Here is a 17867-nt window from a genome sequence, read left to right as displayed (position 1 = left end):
AACCCAATTGAATACATGTATTTCTACCCAGTAAAATCCTCACTGTTAATTTAACTCATGAGTCCGAACAGCTCCATTTTCAATGGACGAAAGTAACATTGCAAGGTATACGGTAGGTATTTTTTCATCACACGACTATAAGACTCACCGAAGAGCTCTGAAAACGTTGTGGCCTAAACGTGCAGTACGTACTGTACCCCCGCCAGCCTGAACGCTTTGAACAATGCCTGCTTTCAACACGAGGAGCGACAGAGATGACAGGCAGATGGTTCACATCACACTATGAACCGCAACGCTGAGAGCAGGAGATACAAACACTAGGGATTGTTTCCTTGTAACCAAAACATTACCCAGAGCCACTTCCATATGCCAGCCATCACCAGTATTTATTTCCTTTAGACACTGTTTTTCTAAAAACTTACCCAAAATGGGTCGCGGTTGTACTTTTGCTGGGTTCCCACAAGACAAGAAGCTATGTGTTTTAATCCCCTCACGTAACTGTAAACTTTGCATATTTTGGTCGGTCCGAGGCTGAACATGTTTAAACACACCTGGTTAAGAAGCTAGCCACATATCCTGCCGTCAAACAAGACTAGGTCAAATCATATGGGCTCCAAAATTGATACAGGAGCCATATCCACCATTATGAATATACAGTACCTGTCAGGATGTCTGTCATCTTATCGTGATGTTCTTTTACCAGAAATGAGTGCAGTATATACTGCATTGTAAAATAATTAGTGCCTGCAAGTAGCGCTTGCTCTCTCTCTCCACACACGCATGCACGCATGCACACACACACACACACACACACACACACACACACACACACACACACACACACACACACACACACACACACACACACACACACACACACACACACACACACACACACACACACACACACACACACGCACGCACACACAGCCTCTCTCTATCTTCCTCTCTCAGGCGCATGCTGTCCAGAGGCAAACATCTATTGAAACCATTGAAATTGATGAGAATAATTGATTTTGGATTGCTTGCGATAATGAAAAGGCATGGAGTGCCGGGGGGTATAATAGAGAATTGTGATTACAAGACAGTTTTTATATCTTTGAACGCATTCTCTTTTACTTAGTTTCTCTTTACTCACACACTGTGATTTTTCTGGTTTACACATATTTTAGGGGCAAATGTAATCCTGCATACCTGCAAAAAGAAAAGTCCTGTTATTAGGACAGACTACATGCTATAGCCTGGAGGGACTCAGTCAGTCAATCAGAGACATTTGCGTTTATAGGGCTGGCCCGCTATTGCGGTCCAGCCAAAAATGTGTTGCGCATTTGCTTACTCTGTGCTTTTAACAAGAGTGGGAAAAACAACAAATGCTGCACAATTGAATAGTGCAATACAGCTCGAGTAGTGCTCAAATCTTTACGCAACTAAGAAAACAGTAAGGGAGTACATGTACATTAATAGGCTATGAAAAGCAGAATAAACTGAAAAGATAAGATACAGGTAGACAGAACATGAGAAGAGTGGGGGGGGGGGGTGCAAGAGAGAGGGAACACAAGTGAGTGGAAAAGAGAGAGAGAGAGAGAGAGAGAGAGAGAGAGAGAGAGAGAGAGACCTCACCTCAAGACTAGCTATATGGAGCCATCAGTAACACATCATAAACTACATGAGGGGAGTTTTCATATGAAGCACATGGCCCTGAGAGAGGCAAACCACACATTCAGTTAAGACTGCACCTGATACACTGTAGAATCAAGCCTGAGCCTGGGACAAACTCCTCTCATTCAAATGAAAACCATATCTTCATTCCAAGTTTAGAGTTTTGTCTGCTGCTGACAAGCCTTCATGAGAAATGAAATGAAAAACAACCATAGCTATGCAAACCATAATTAGTTAAATCAACATAATCATCGCTGTCATGTGGAAACCTTGTGTCCAAAACCGTTACTTTGCTGGGAATGGAAAAAAAAGAACCTGTGACTGTGTTCCAGTGGGTCCAGTGTAGTTATTATTTAATCACAAGCTATTATTTAGTCACAAGACCTGTGCTCCTCGCAGGTGTCCGTCAGGTCAGGTTGGTTATTGTGGGCCAGCAATGTTCGGAATTCGCCAATCCGGATGTAATGTGAAAAATCAGACGGATCCGTCTTCATCACTTGACTATAGAGTGCCTTTAATATGTGATGTTTGGACAGAATTTGTAGAAGTAATATAAAATAAATGTTTTGCAAAAATCTGCCTCCTGGTGGCGCTATAATAGGGCAATGTCAAAAGTTGGGACCTCACACATCTACGTCCCTCAGCATCGGTACCGGCTCCCCGCAGGGCTGCGTACTGAGCCCGCTGCTCTACACCCTCTACACACACAACTGCACCCCCACCCATCGCAGCAACACCATGGTGAAGTTTGCGGATGACACCACAGTAGTAGGGCTCATCTCCAAGGGGGATGAGTCTGCCTACAGGGACGAGGTGGTGCAGCTGACTGAGTGGTGCAGAGAGAACAATCTGCTCTTAAACACATCAAAAACCCAGGAACTTGTCATCGACTACAGGAGGAAGAAAACGGACATTTCACCAATAATCATAAACGGGGACTGTGTGGAGAGGGTGTCCTCCTTCCGCTTCCTCGGAGTCCATATTGAGGAGGGCCTGACCTGGAGAGTGAACACCTCTGAGCTGCTGAAGAAGGCCCAGCAAAGACTGTACTTCCTGAGGGTACTCAGGGGGAATAACATCACACAGAGACTGCTGGTGTCCTTCTATCGGTGCTCCATAGAGAGCGTATTAACATACTGTATATGTGTGTGGTACACCAGCTGCACAGCGGCTCAGAGGAAAATGCTTCAGAGGGTCATCAACACGGCAGAGAAGATCGTGGGCTGCCCTCTCCCCACACTGGAAGAACTACACAGATCCCGTTGTCTCAAAAAAACTGAGAACATTATGAAGGACACTTCCCACCCCGGCCACTCACTGTTCGAACTGTTGCCATCAGGCAGACGGTATAGATCAATTAAGTCAGGGACCAGCAGATTCAGCAATAGCTTCTATCCCACAGCGGTAGCCACACTCAATGCTGTGAGGAGACGATGATCTGTTGCATGGTTATGTGTATGGTTTTTGTTGTATCTCTGTCTGTTGTTCTTGTTTTTGTTTTTGTTCGTTTTGTATAGATAGGTTTTTAATGCACTGAACGGTTGGCACTTTTTAATTTCGTTGTACTCTGTGACAATGACAAATAAAGCTACTACTAAATGTTAAATGTTCCTCAACTTAGTGCGTAGTTCATCATTTGCGGCATTTTTTTCAAAATGGGCCACTCCTGCAAACTTTAGATGCCAATCAGGATGGAATATGAAAAATCAAACAGATCTTTAGATGCCACTTTAGATGCCAATCAGGAAGGAATAATATGAAAAATCAATAGTCATGTGATCAATCATGATCACATGACTATAGAGATCATGTGTACCACATTGCGTGAAATTTGGATACAATCTGAAGGTGTACTGTCAAAAAAATTGTTTTACAAAAATCTGCCTCCTGGTGGCGCTATAACAGGCCCATGTGAAATATTTGGGGCAGAGGCTCTGCTCTGGCATCCAGGGAGTGTGTGTGCACAGTTTGGCTGCGATCCAGCCAACGGTGCCGGAGATTAGCTGTTCACAGACGGACACAAGGACACGGACACACGGACAGCAACAATAATGTTGACTGTAATGAAAGAAAGCCAATCCAGCTAAAGGTGAGCCTTACACTTTAAGCATAACTGTATGCCATAAGCAAAGCAATCAACGTCATATACTGTACTGTATATGTCAATCCCAATCACTCAACTCCATTTTTGTATGAAACCATGAACACAGATTTACTGCTCAAGTGTATTCCTCTTGTTTCACTGCTTCCATTCCACTCAAGCATGACATGCTCCATACAAAGATATCAAATGGAAATTGAAGGAAAGAATGTCATATTAAACAGACTCTAGAGATTCTCTCTCGCGCGCATTATACATACAGTATATATATATGTGTGAGAGAGAGAGAGAGAGAGAGAGAGAGAGAGAGAGAGAGAGAGAGAGAGAGAGAGAGTTCCAACTGCCAGAAAGATTCAACACAATGTTACAGCAGCAAAAGGAACTGTTTGCCAGAGGACCTTTCTAGATGATTGAACATTCCTGTAATAGTATATGAACAGAGTGTGTGCATACTATGCATCACACAGACGTGCATGTGAATATGCCCAAATCCACTTTACACACAATGAATGCAATGCATCTGAAAATAGCTCTGTGTGGTCTTTTGCCTTCCTGTTGTGCAGCAGCATCTAATGATCGCTGCTTGACTTGTACGTTAATACTAGTACCCTAATGGCCAAAGCCCACAGTGGGTTCATTTCCCATAGATAGATCATTGCAACTACAGCTGCCAAACCCACAGAAAACACTTTATGGAACATGAAAGCCTTACTGACTTTGTGCAGGCAACCTCTGAACCACAACCACACAGTGGTGTGAGATAAGACGATGTTATTCATTGAGTTAAGCTTAAGCTACTCTCTGGTGAGATCATTAATAGTCGAGCAATAGCTAAAGATGCAAGGATGTTTTCAGACAATATGAAAACCAAATGATCCCACTGGAAGGCTGCAGATTTCCAAGCTGCAGCAGACGGCCATGTTCAAAAAGGAAACGGGCAACAAAAGACAAAACACCTGGTGCCAATATCGCCAATGCAAGCTCTGTAATCATGTCTTGTAAAAGCTAATTGCACTTCACAAAACTAAAGCCCAACAAAGAGAGCATTCATGCGATTACACTTTACTGAATAACAACATTGTCATGGTGTTGATGGACACTGCTGCATGGACAACACTCTGGGAAAACATATTAAGGAACAAATTAAAGTCAAGCAAATACAAGAGTGAACTTGAACTTGATCCAAATAAACACTCCCAGAGAGAGTTACTTGTATAATTAATAACGTAAACTTACTGAAAGTGCATTTCATTCCGAATACTTTTCTAGTTTTTCTTTTAAATGTGCATAAGAAGGCCAAATAGGTTTCCTATTTTAAATACATAAACTCTCCTTATTTTTAGCATGTAGACGCAAATAGACAAGAATATTTGGTAAAAATAACCAATCTGCAAGCTCACAACGCATCGCAATGCGATGCGTTGTGAGCTTTGTAAATCAAAAGTACACATAATACAGATTAAGTGGTTAACTCTTTGACCACCAATGATGAGATGAAAATAAGTCATCACGTGTGTTGATGTGTGTCATGTGTGACGACCTTTGCCACGTGTCACTCCCTGTCTCTCTCTCCCTGTTCCCTGTCATTCTAAAACTGTACTATCCAATAAAGGCAGAAAAGTCCCAAAAGTATCTTTAAAAAAAAGCTATACTGTAGTCTTTGGTGGCGCACAGTAGTACAACATCATAAAAAGGTTATCCAAAAATGAATCATAGGGAAGCGGATGACTTCTGTTGTTAGTCCAAACATTATTTTATTTTTCACTATTAAACTTGGCTCCCAACCGAGCTTAAGTCCAGCCATTGCAGTCATATTTAGGTCAGTATTGGTGTTGTACCGATATCCTTATGAATGAACACTTGGACTACAGCGCTCCCTTGAGAGCCATATAGTCTAAGAGAAAGACAGAGGAGACGTACTGTATTAGCAGCCACTGGAAAATGCATTAAAGTGCCATGAAACAATGAGGCATTCAAGGCCCTCCATTGTGTATTCACTGCAGTTACATGTTATGATAGTTTGTTCTGCCAGGAACATAGAGCTTTGGTATTTAAATTACATGACATATTACAGTCAGGGTAACGTGCTTGTTTAAAACTTCTGGATTTGTTCATGTTATGGCCTCAATAATAGAATCCTAATAATGCCTCACTCGCCTCCTGTATTGGTGTAGACTTAACCCATTAACACCGGGAACGCATCTGTGTAACCACTTTAACCATTATTTTTATACTTTGGCTATTCAAAAATAGCAGATATACAAGCAGATATACAAGCTCATAGTGCGGCACCGAGTGCCACGCTATGAGCTTATAGATATGCTAAGTTTGAAAAATCTTGAAGATTTGTGCAAATCTTTGCTTCTGGGGTCCCTGGAACTAGATATAGGGTCGGCGGCCAAATACATATCATTTTGGGGGTCCTTGACATTGATTGATTGAGAACCACTGATAGCAACTTAAGTTTAAAAAAAAAAGGATTTAGAAGACGTGTAGAATCCCCAGAAGCATGCGTGTGTGTAAAAGAGTGCCACGCTGCGAGCTTGTAGATCTGCTATCTTTGAATAGGAAAAAGTATAAAATAATTGTTATAGCAAAAAATAAATCTCAGATGACACAGTATGCATTCCCGGATTGAATGGGTTAAAGTTCACTGGTAAGGCTTAGTTTCAGGAGTAATATGAGCGTAGCAAAACACAGCCTTTTAAGACTTTTTTTTATTGAAGAGGAAAAACATCATCACTCAACACTATAGTTATGGATGATGAAGCTGCCAATAATAACTCCTCATTTAGGTCGAAGCTGAACGCAATGTGGGCATGGTACTCATGTCATCATGGTTCCTGGATCGTTACGTGTAACTGGGCTTTACTTTATGAACTACAGGGTATCTAGCCCAGTGAGTCTCAACCTCAATTTCAAGAATCCCAGTTTGATATGTATTAGGTCCACGGACCTCCATTTGATGCAGTTTTTGTTTTTAATCTTATCTCTGTCAAATCCTCAATGTTAATGTAACTCTCGGTGTGCACCAAATTGAGCTGTAAGGGTCCATTTGGTTCCATGTGTAGACTCTTGGAATTACAGACCCATAAGTGTCCATTTGAAACTAAATTATTAATCTTTTACTGTAGCAGGAGACCCCCTGGAACCCTCTTAAAGACCAAAGGGGGTCCCCAGACCCCATATTGAGAACCAGCGATCTAGCCAACCAACAACTAATCATCCATATGGAGATGAACATATTACCGATAAGGTAACTGATATGACTTGATATGTGTCAACATGCATTCTGGCATTCTGGAGGGCTGAGCATTGTTTTCAAAAGGTCGCTTTTTTATCTATTCCTACAGTGCCTTTTTCAACCCCTTTTAAATGTTTCACGGCTATAATCAGCCGGTGGGAATATAGCACTCGTGTATGAATACAACCTGTACAGCATAGAGCACATGTTGTTAGCAACCGATGACAGGTAGTGGAAAGTAACCTAAAATTAAAGACGCTATAAATTGTGACAAACAATGAACATGATGTCATAACCTTCAAGTTATCCCGTGCCATAAATGTTAAAGGCCTAGATTGACCTCTCCCACTGCCGTGAACACAGTGCCCTCCTGCCTGTCCAATAATTGCCAAATAACACATATCATCTGAGCCACACACACGCTGACAGATTGATTTATGGGAGAGGAAGTTATAGTGATAACGTGTTGATTCTGGCAGTGGACATCTTTCGTTAAGACAAATAATGACTCATGGATGTTTGGTGGAGATAAATTAAAGCATTATTCAGTCATACATGCATGGAAGAGCTATCAACTGCAATTATGCCTCAGAGGATTGATGAGAGAGAGCGAGAGAGAGAGTGCGTGTGTGTGTGTGTCTGCGTGTGCGTGTGCTTGCGTGTGTGTGTGTGTGTGTGTGTGTGTGTTATTTAAAGAACAGAATTGCCTTTGAAATAGACCCACTGACCACCAAGGTCATTTGCTGTAATCACCTGTTGAAGGGTCATCTCTGGGGAAGTGGCTGTCTGTGCAGCCATTACTGATGCTGTTCCAGGAAAGACATTCTCGTTTGAACAGGTTTTAAATGTCCTATCTTTTTAGGAACCGTAGCATGTTTCATCTCTGCTTCTCCAACACCTTTCTATCCCCTGCATATATTTCAGTACGTCTCTGCATATCAGTAAATGTTCAGTTCTAATTTCTTGCCAGCCTATGCGCAATGATAACTACAGCATACACATTCTACAAACAAATTACAATTCCTTACTGCTGTATACAGTATTTTAATACAGATTCCACCATGATTTAACCACTAAATCCAGTAAACAGATTCTCTTCCAAAACATTTCAATACAAAATAACTGTCTTTGTCACTGCTTTTTCTCACTGATCTTTTGAGTAAATAATTGAAAGGTTTATATACTACTTTATCAGTGTAATGCACTAAACTCTGAGACAAACGTATTGTATGTGCAAATACTGTACAGTATCTGGCAATTCTGCTTCAACACTATAACCTTACTATAAGACCATGTCGTCGCTGTTGGGTGGAGACCTTGTATGTCACAAGCTCTTGAATCATGAATCATTTTAATTGATTAAATATTTATAAAACCCACAGACAGATTTAACCACTTTCATTAATGCCCTATTTCGTCATACTGCAGTGTCACACAAAAATAGCAAAAAAATGCCAATCAACAAGCTCACAACGCGTTGCAATGCATTGTGGCTATTTTTGCTACTTTTGTTTGACACTGTTGTGACAAAGTAGGTGTTATGAAAAAACATAAATAAGTTGAAACATCCGACAGCAACAGCAGCAATGGTCGAATGTGCTGATCTGAGAGCAGTTTGTCTCTTGGGTGCATGTGGTTAAGTGAGTCTCGAGGTGATCTCAGATCAGTGTGACTGTTCTTAGAAGCTTAATGTACACTGTCCTTCAGGCCCACTTCCCTGAAATTATTTTAGCTGCAAATCCAGTAAATGGCTTCCCCTCTAAAAGGTTTTAATATTGATTAACTGCCCAGCCAGCCTGCTGTAAATTGCACTGCAGTTAGTTAGCGGGAATTCTCCAACACCTCAATTACTATTTCGCTGCAAGCACAGACCTCAGACTACGCTCCAAACACCAGTTCAGCAGAAAAAGAAAAGTGAATGGATTCTCTGCTAAAAGGTTTTTAACAGAGATTAACAGCTGCCTGTGTGTCAACTTTGCTTCACTCTGAATTGTAAATGTCAACATTAATGTGATTCCTCATAATAACCAAAGTTCACTAAGAGCATCCAACTATCAAGATGCGATACTGTGGCCCTCTTGAGATCACAGTAAAACATTTTATTGACAGTTTGAGAGGCAAAACCATCAATCTAGGTCTGTTTTAAAGCTGCTTTCCTGAACACAACACAACTTAAACTCTATACTTTGCTGACTGGACTCAACTAGGCTTCATGTGTTTAAAAAGCTATTGTTCAATTGTTCTCAAATCTCTGATTTGTACACTCTCAGACTTAAATCGAAACTGAGGATTTTACTGTATATGACATCACATGCACTGGCATGCAATAAAACATGTCTAGGACTATAAAGGGACTGGACAATGTAGATAGAGAATTCAGACACAGCAGCTGTAACATGGAGTGTGGTCTGGCAACAGCGTTGCCGTCTCCAATAGCCCCCACGATTTAGTCACTTCCTACAGTAGAACCAATACTCTGTGTGTGTGTGTGTGTGTGTGTGTGTGTGTGTGTGTGTGTGTGTGTGTGTGTGTGTGTGTGTGTCTCTGTCTGTCTGTCTGTCTCTCTGATCAGTGGTCAGAACTAAGTGCTGTCCCTAGTTGCCTTAAAAAGGATTTAATAGGCTGTCGGCTGGGATTGGGTTGGGTTAGGTCAGGTTCTGGCATGGCTCTCATGCCCAGTCTGAAAACAATGTTCTTTATGAGTGAGTGAGTCATGTCTCACAAAAGACATAAAAAAGAAGACAGATAGAGAGAAAGAAAGAAAAGCATAGATATACTGTCGATAGACAGATGGAAATAAAACAATGCCATAATGTTGGTGATGACCAGGATCAAAAGCATAAGAGCACCAGGCTAGATGAGAAGTGCACTGCCAAATCAATTAGTGTACAGTTTACAAATGTAACACATGATGGACCCATGAATGTCCATTATACAACAGGTAGTTCCGACCAAGCAATCTGATTGGTTGAAATAGCTTTCTAGCCGTGCTTCAAACCAGCATCATAGCACGGGCCTAATCACATTAATAAATCACTCCGCAGTGCAGTCCAGTCCGCACCTGATTAGACCATTATATGGCACAGCTGTGCTGTGAAGTCACTCTGTCCCACGGTAGGAAAACAAACAGACAGTAGCCTGACCCACCGCCGCCACTGGAGAACAAACAGCTATGCAAAATGGACTATGTTGTTAATTTGGTGGATTTACGGTTGATCAATGGTTAGAAGGTTATAAATATCCTCCTGTGTAAAGTAAAATGACTCCCATTTCGTTAACAGTCCAGTAGGCTATATGCTCCGTCGTACGACCGTGTCACGCGGCCAAAATAGCCGATCTACAAGTTCACAACGCGTCGCCATCGCGACGCGTTGTCAGCTTGTAGATCAGTTATTTTGGCCGCGTGACACGGTCGTACGACGGAGCATATAGCCTACTGGAATTCATTCCACTGCGCAAGCATTGATAGCTCAGCTGTGTTGATGAGACGGTGCCTCAAACTCAAAGCACTGCTACAGGGACTATTTAATGTCTCTCAGTCAAAAACTCTTCTCTTTACAGGGAAACGGACAATAGCGAAAAAATTTTATTATTAATTGCCCCACAATATGAATACATTTGGATGTGTTTTGTTGGTAACTGTTGTATAATCGCAATATTACACTCGAGGGTGTGCTTTACCTTACATTATTGGCACTTCAGTGATGCTGGCGGAACTCGGCTTCGCCTCGTTCCTGACCGCATCACTGGCGTGCCAATAATGACGGTAAAGCACACCCTCTCGTGTAATATTGCTTAATTGATTAGATCTTGTGTGAGTTACAAATGGATGAATTAACACTGAGGATTTTGCTGTGTAAGAGCAACAGACAGACAGGTTAAGACAGATTTGCGTCACATAGACAGGCATTGTATCTGGCTTCTTCAGCTGTCATCAGTACTCAGTCACCCAAAACCGCTTTACACATTCATCACTATGATGTGCGTTGCATATTGATATCAGTTTACATAGTCACATGTGCATGATTCAGCTCAGCTCACCTCCTCTCTATCCTATCTTCTCCTTTCTCCTCTTAAATTGATGGTTAATAATTTACATCATTTACACCAATTACACCGATTACTGGAAATTAAAAAAATATGCATAGCATTAGTGTGAATACTGCGATAACATGGTCTCATTACATATTATGGCTAGGTATTCAAATAAATTGACAATTGCCAGGTAATGATGTTTTTGACAACCAGAGTATTGCCTTAATCAGCTAAGTTGTATTGGAATGGAAAAGCACTCATTGAATCACTGTTTACTGTCTCTAGATCCAAAACCTATATATATATTATTTACTTTCTACATAAGGATTTGAAGGGTTTAATGGGGTCAATTATTCAGTGAGTAAAAAAAGAATAGGGTTACAAAGGGTTCTTGTAGGAACAGCAACCTTACAAGCTCACAGTGAGCTTGTACATCTGCTATTTTTTTGTAAACATCTCAACAATTTTCTTTTTCTGGAGGTCCCTGGAACAAAACATTTTCAGATGGGTGTCCGTGGCCAGATACATATCAATTTGGGGGTCCTTGACAAAAAGAAATGACACATATGCTTTCCTGGATTAAAGGCTATAAGAACGTATCTACTTTCCAGGTCTTAATGGGTTAAACAGTGGTGAGTCTGGTCAACCACATAATATTGCAGTATTACACACACTTCAGAAGGCTTAAAATTGCATCAATACCCCAAACTGTAACTTTATTGGTACTTAACTCAACCTATCCCTGCCAACATCTCAAAATGTCCTCTTCCTGGTGTGGTGCTAAAGGTCACGTTGGGCTGGTTATTGGTTGGACTTTTGCCAACGCGTTTGGGTTGGAGAGTACCTTCAAATATGGTCAGTAATGCAAAGCTAGCACTTACGATTTTCATTACTTTTTCCTCTTTCATCAGTCTACTCATTCATTCCTCTGTCATCTGTCTAACGTTTTACTCTAATTAAAATCAGCTAAAATCTAGAGCACACTTTTCCAAAGAAGAAATGTGCACGCACACGCACACGCGCACACACACACACACACACACACACACACACACACACACACACACACACACACACACACACACACACACACACACACAAATCACATGGCTCCAGTTAGTGGGAAAAGTATCACATCCAAAGCAATAACACAAACATGGCAACCCAAATCTACCCAGAGGGAGGTTGGCACAGGACCTGGCGATCCATTCATCAGTCTCATGTTGCCCTGTGTCTCTACACTGACAGGTTTAGCCATTCATTGAGTGTCTGAGTGTGAGTGTGTGTGTGTGTGTGGTGTGTGTGTGTGTGTGTGTGTGTGTGTGTGTGTGTGTGTGTGTGTGTGTGTGTGTGTGTGTGTGTGTGTGTGTGTGTGTGTGTGTGTGTGTGTGCGTGCGTGTGTGTGTGTGTGTGTGCGTGTGGCAACGCATGCAGTCACATTTGCCAGTCTGTCAGACAGCCAGAAAAGCTGCATAGTCTAAGCAGCGCAGGACAGAAGCGGACACTACTCAGAGAGAGAGAGAAAAAAAAGTGTATGCGTCACGGTGCAGCTGGTGTGGTGAAGGGAGATCTGTAGTTTGCATGTGCACATGATGCATGTCTGTGAACACGCACAAGATATTACACTATATTATATTGGCAGGGCAAGAGGAGGTAAATGTTGATCATATATCTATGAACACAAATTGCAGGACAAAGAAATCAGGGGACCATCAAGTTTCTTACTACTCAAGCGTTGTGATTGAAACTCACTTGTGTGCCAGAACTCAGATTTACTGCACATTTTTATTTTAGACAATCCAGGGATTCCGCCAGACCAGTTCAGTCTAGGCGCACAACCGAGACTGAATTGTCCGCACCGTGACTAAATGTCAGAAAAATATGCCACAATGGAATAAATGTAATTGTGCTTTCCAACATACTGTGACACCGACATTATCATTGAAGAATGTTCATGGCTACTCTTAAAATATTAAATAAGTGTGAACCCATAGTCATATTGTATATTGTACAGCTGGGTTCATTACGTGAAAGATGACATATGTTTCAGTAGCAGTGCCACAGGAGGGGGAGGGGGACGGAAAGGGAGGATTAAGGCAAAATTACACTTCATCACAATGACTGATCTTCAAGTGAGAGACGTGACGTGACGTGACATGACATGATGTGCCTTTCAGTTGAAGATCAGTTATTTGGCGGGGGTGCGACGTGATCATATGATGAAATACATATAAATCAGGCTTTAGAGGCAGAGAGAGATCACAAGGGGTTGAACCGGCAGAGCTTGGAAAGGACAGATGGGAGGGGAAAGGCTGGGGGGTGGAAGGGTGGAGGTTGAAGGGTTTAAAGGGTGAAGGGTGGAGGGGTAAAGGGAGGAGGGGTAAAGGGTGGAGGGGGTAAAGTGTGGAGGGTGGAGGGGGTAAAGGGTGAAGGGGTAAAGGGAGGATGGGTAAAGGGTAAAAGGTGAAGGGTACAGCAGGTAGGGTGGAGGGGGAAATGGGTGAAGTGTTGAGGGGGTAAAGGGTGGAGGGATAAAGAGTGAAGAACAAGTAGACAAGAAAGAAGGGAAGCAAACTAGTGTTCATCTTTTTCATCACTCAGCCAGATGGCGCTGTGGATTCCATGGCATTCCATGGCTTCCCTCTGAGGTGTGCAGTGCATGTGTGTTTGTGTGTGCAACGGTGTGTCTATGCACGTGCACGTGCACATACTTGTCGAGATTAAAGAAGTGCATATGTGTTTACACAAACCAGGCCACATTTTTTGGCAATATGAAGAGGGTGTGAGGAGGAACGATATGGACTAGCGCTATCATCATGTGTCTTCAAGTGGGCCCATTTTGTGTGTATGTGTGAGTGTGAGTGAGTGAGTGAGTGAGTGAGTGTGTGTGTGTGTGTGTGTGTGTGTGTGTGTGTGTGTGTGTGTGTGTGTGTGTGTGTGTGTGTGTGTGTGTGTGTGTGTGTGTGTGTGTGTGTGTGTGTGTGTGTCTCACCCTGGAGATGGTGAGTGGCATGTTGAAGTCCTTCCCTCCTTGCAGCCTGAAGCCCCAGGGGGCGGGGCCTAAGAGAGTGACACTGTAGTTGCTGCTCATGTTTCCCTTCAATTACGTCAATAACACTCAGCCGACGGGCAGCGATGGAGTCACAAACAGGCAACGACGATGACACCGGCGCACACTGACGATGTCACTTCCAATGGCAGGAACGTCACTGATGCCTCAAGATCTGAGAAAGAATGAAGATAATCAGACGTCAGTGTTGTTGTTGTTTTTCTATCACAGGAATACATAAGACGGTTGAGAAGGATTGAGAGATGGAGGTTCAAAGATAAAATAAAATAAATAATCAAATACAAAAGGGATCTAGCAAGGGTCAATTGGTAAAATAAAAAAAGATCACGAAAGAAGAATTCTTCTTCTTTCGTGATCTTTTTTTATTTTACCTTATAAGAAAAGAAAACAATTATGGAGTTACTTCCTTGGCCTACAAGTAAAGAAATGTGGCGCTCATCAGTACAGCTAATCAATCCAACTCAAATCACTATCAACATGAAAATGACAGCATTCTCTTCAAGAGGTACTGTAGTAAAAAACTAAGTAAAAAACGAACTTTCAAAGCAGCAATCAAGACTGTGTCACAGAAAAAGCACAACAGACTTCACATACATCTGTACATGCACACCTGTACATAAGCGCATGCACATCCATTTTGATTCACAACAGTACAAATAAAAATCCTCAATTTATCCATTTGAGTTAAATGAACACTGAGGATTTTACTGTGCACCTTAAGCAACACACTCTCTAAGCTTTACTCAACAGCAGTAGGTTTGTAGCATAGCTTCTATTAATTTACTTCCCTTATTTCATAAAGGAAGAAAGGCTGTACCTCTTTAAGGTAAATCCCCAAAGAAACAGTGGTCCTTGACAGTCAGGCAGGTAAGACAATCAGTGTATAGTCCCCAAGTATCCTGTGGACTGTCCCCTTCCCAGCAAAAACACCATGTGTATGTATGTGTGTGAGGATGGATGCCATGCTCTTTTATACTAGCCAATGACAGAGGGGAGGGACAGGTGGAGGAGGGGAGAGAGGAGGGAGGTGAGGGGATGCCTGGGTAGAAAACGTGAAAGGAGTCGAGAGGGGGAGGAGAGAAAGCAAGAGAGGGGAGGGGAATGGCACATGCCGGATCGGAGGGGGTGGGAGAGAGCAGACGAGAGAAGAGGAGAGGATTGGGGGAAGAGAGGGAGATGATAAAAGGGAGGGGTATGTGGGGGTGGAGAGAGCAGCACTCTGAAACAAGGAGGGGGAGAGAGAGAGACACACAGAGAGAGGGACTATGAGGGATTAAGTAAAGAGTGGGAGATCACTGCACATGCAGAGACGATGGCAGGGGGAGGGAGAGAATTCAGGGAAGATGGGGGGAGAGAGAGAGAGAGAGAGAGAGAGAGAGAGAGAGAGAGAGAGAGAGAGAGAGAGAGAGAGAGAGAGAGATACGAGGGTGGGGGTTTATCTTTCATCCGGATATTTTGGGAACGCAGGCTCAGCGCTGCAGGCAGGCGGAGGGGCAGTTTGATGGAACCAGCCTTAACCCTAAACACAAATGTCCCCCAAAGGCATGGCTTAAAAGGTTTCACAATAGGAATGTTCCACAAACAGTGGCTAGTGGGGGGCATGTTGACAGCACCACTGGCACCAACGGTGTACACTGTGTGCTGGCAACTCACACAGTACATCGTTGGTCAACTCACGGCACGGCCAGTTTCTTAAAGAGTCTTAATCACTTTCAACCTGATTTCCCTATTTTCAGCATGTCATTATAGATGGAAATTGTCAAAAAATAGCAGATGAACAAGCTCACAACGCATCGGGATGTGCTATTATTACTATTCCTTATACAACGAAGTATATCAGGCTTAAACGGTTGTAAAAAAGAAATGTCACCGTTCGTAATGTTAACAGGTGAAAAAAAAGAAGAGAAAAAAAACAGGCAGAAGGGGGATCTCACTCTATCCCGTATTCTTTTCACCGTCTATACCTCATCTCCAGTTTCATAGCTCCTTAGACAGTGAGAAGTCGTGACTGTATTATTTGAACATAGTATGTACAGTACTGTTGCAGCCATTCAAATCAGCCCATGTATTGCTTTGCTGTACACAGTGAATTCCGGGGTGTTTATTTAACTCTGAGTGTAAAACGGATTGAATGGAATGAATGAATTGAGTCCAGTCGACCCTTTTGGGACCATTTTCACATAGTCAAAGATACATTTACATTTTTACTGTGTAGCATGTCTTTGCTATTCTGCTACTCATGTGTAAATAATATAATATTGTCCATATTTTCAAATGCCACTTATGAATTGCCTTTGTACTGTATATGAAATACTTTTGTCTTGCCTTTCCGTAGAGCAGCAATGCCATTACAATCACATGTACTTACAATATTCCTGATTAAATGCACTTACAAAGAACGGCAACTTTTTGACCCTGGCTCTAGTCCATTATGTTATTCGAGCCCAGACAGGCCAATATTGACTTTAGCCTTTAGCCTGTGGACCGATATAGCAGCAGCTCAATACAACACTCTCATCCCATCCCTTTCCCTGGCCATCACTGCAAACACACATGCACACATACTGTACGCATATAATCGGAGACACACACACTTGCACACAGTTACTCTGGCCAACACATAGCTGAGCACAGTGCTCACCAAGCCTGTTATAGCATCCCGATGAGCTCTCAATCAAAAGAGGATTTCTCATAATAAAGCAACAAACACAGAGGGAGGAGAAAGAGTGGGACTCAGAGGGAGTTGAGAAAGAGAACGAAAAAGAGAGAGAGAGAACATTTGACCTTTATGAGAAGAGTCCAACTGACTGCTCAGTGCATAATCAATCTGTCTGTGTGTGATTACATTAGATCCATTTAACTTCCTGCACACTTAACAGATACGACCATGATGAATATGGAAGGTATGGAAGGAAGCTTTACATTCACATAGATGCTCTTCATTAACCTTCAAGTGACATTGTGTCTAATACATAGTTTGTTCTGGACAACTGCCAACTTTAACAATAGCTAGACAGCAGTGAAAACTCCAGGAAAGTTAGGGAGGGAAATGTCATTAACCACTTTTCCACGGCAGAGCCGACAATAGGGCCATAGCTAGCTAATACATTAAATTATAAAAAGGGACTGGATGTTTATCTGAAGGGGATATATGATAGTACATATATAGCAAGATACAAAAGAATAAAGGCCCTTTCACACAGAGCGTGGCAACGGCACCACCGTGCTGTGAAACCAAGTATTTCCAATGGCTAGGGGGCGTGCAACAATGGTTAGCTGCTGCGCAAAAGAAATTGGTTAACGTTGAACTTTGACCGTTGTGCGTTGTGACGAATACACATGCCAATGTGGCCAATAAAAACGAGTCATCCAGCCAGGCATGGAAGGGAAAATGGAGCTGAGGTGGGTCATAATGGAAAAAGTCAGACTTTATTGTGTGTTATCCTTGATTGTTTTAAACAAACGTGTGTGAATGATTCATAGGTTTTATGCAATCTAAACAAACTAAACTAAACACAGGAACACGATTTTGTGTGGGTCAATGGATGTATTAAAAGAGAGTCTGAATTCCCTGAATTGTTTGACAAAAGTTTGCGTCCATATTTCAAGACCTCAGGAGGAAAGCTCTATGTTGGAAACATGCCTACTTGGGTTTACACCCAAGCATGCACATGTGTGCATGATAAACATATCTTAAATGTATGTGTTCCCCCTCAATAGCTCTATACAGTTGTTTCTTAATTGAATTAATGAGGTAT

At 42.2% G+C, this 17867-nt stretch overlaps 1 protein-coding gene across 1 annotated transcript in view; it reads right to left on the bottom strand.

Moving 5' to 3' along the window:
• Positions 1 to 15055, bottom strand: part of pdlim5a (PDZ and LIM domain 5a) — an 87276-nt gene extending 72221 nt beyond the window's left edge. The window contains exons 1-2 of the mRNA XM_084056274.1: positions 14927 to 15055; positions 14032 to 14263 (exon numbers count right to left, since the gene is read on the bottom strand). Of these exons, the coding sequence (XP_083912400.1) occupies positions 14032 to 14130 (99 nt within the window). The 5' untranslated portion in view covers positions 14131 to 14263; positions 14927 to 15055. The remainder of the gene's footprint in view (positions 1 to 14031; positions 14264 to 14926) is intronic.
• Positions 15056 to 17867: the final 2812 nt, after the last annotated feature.

The sequence above is a fragment of the Gymnoscopelus microlampas genome, assembly GCF_963454915.1.
Source record: "Gymnoscopelus microlampas genome assembly, chromosome: 4".
NCBI classification, from domain to species: Eukaryota; Metazoa; Chordata; class Actinopteri; order Myctophiformes; family Myctophidae; genus Gymnoscopelus; species Gymnoscopelus microlampas.
This window is presented reverse-complemented; position numbering and strand designations above follow the sequence as displayed.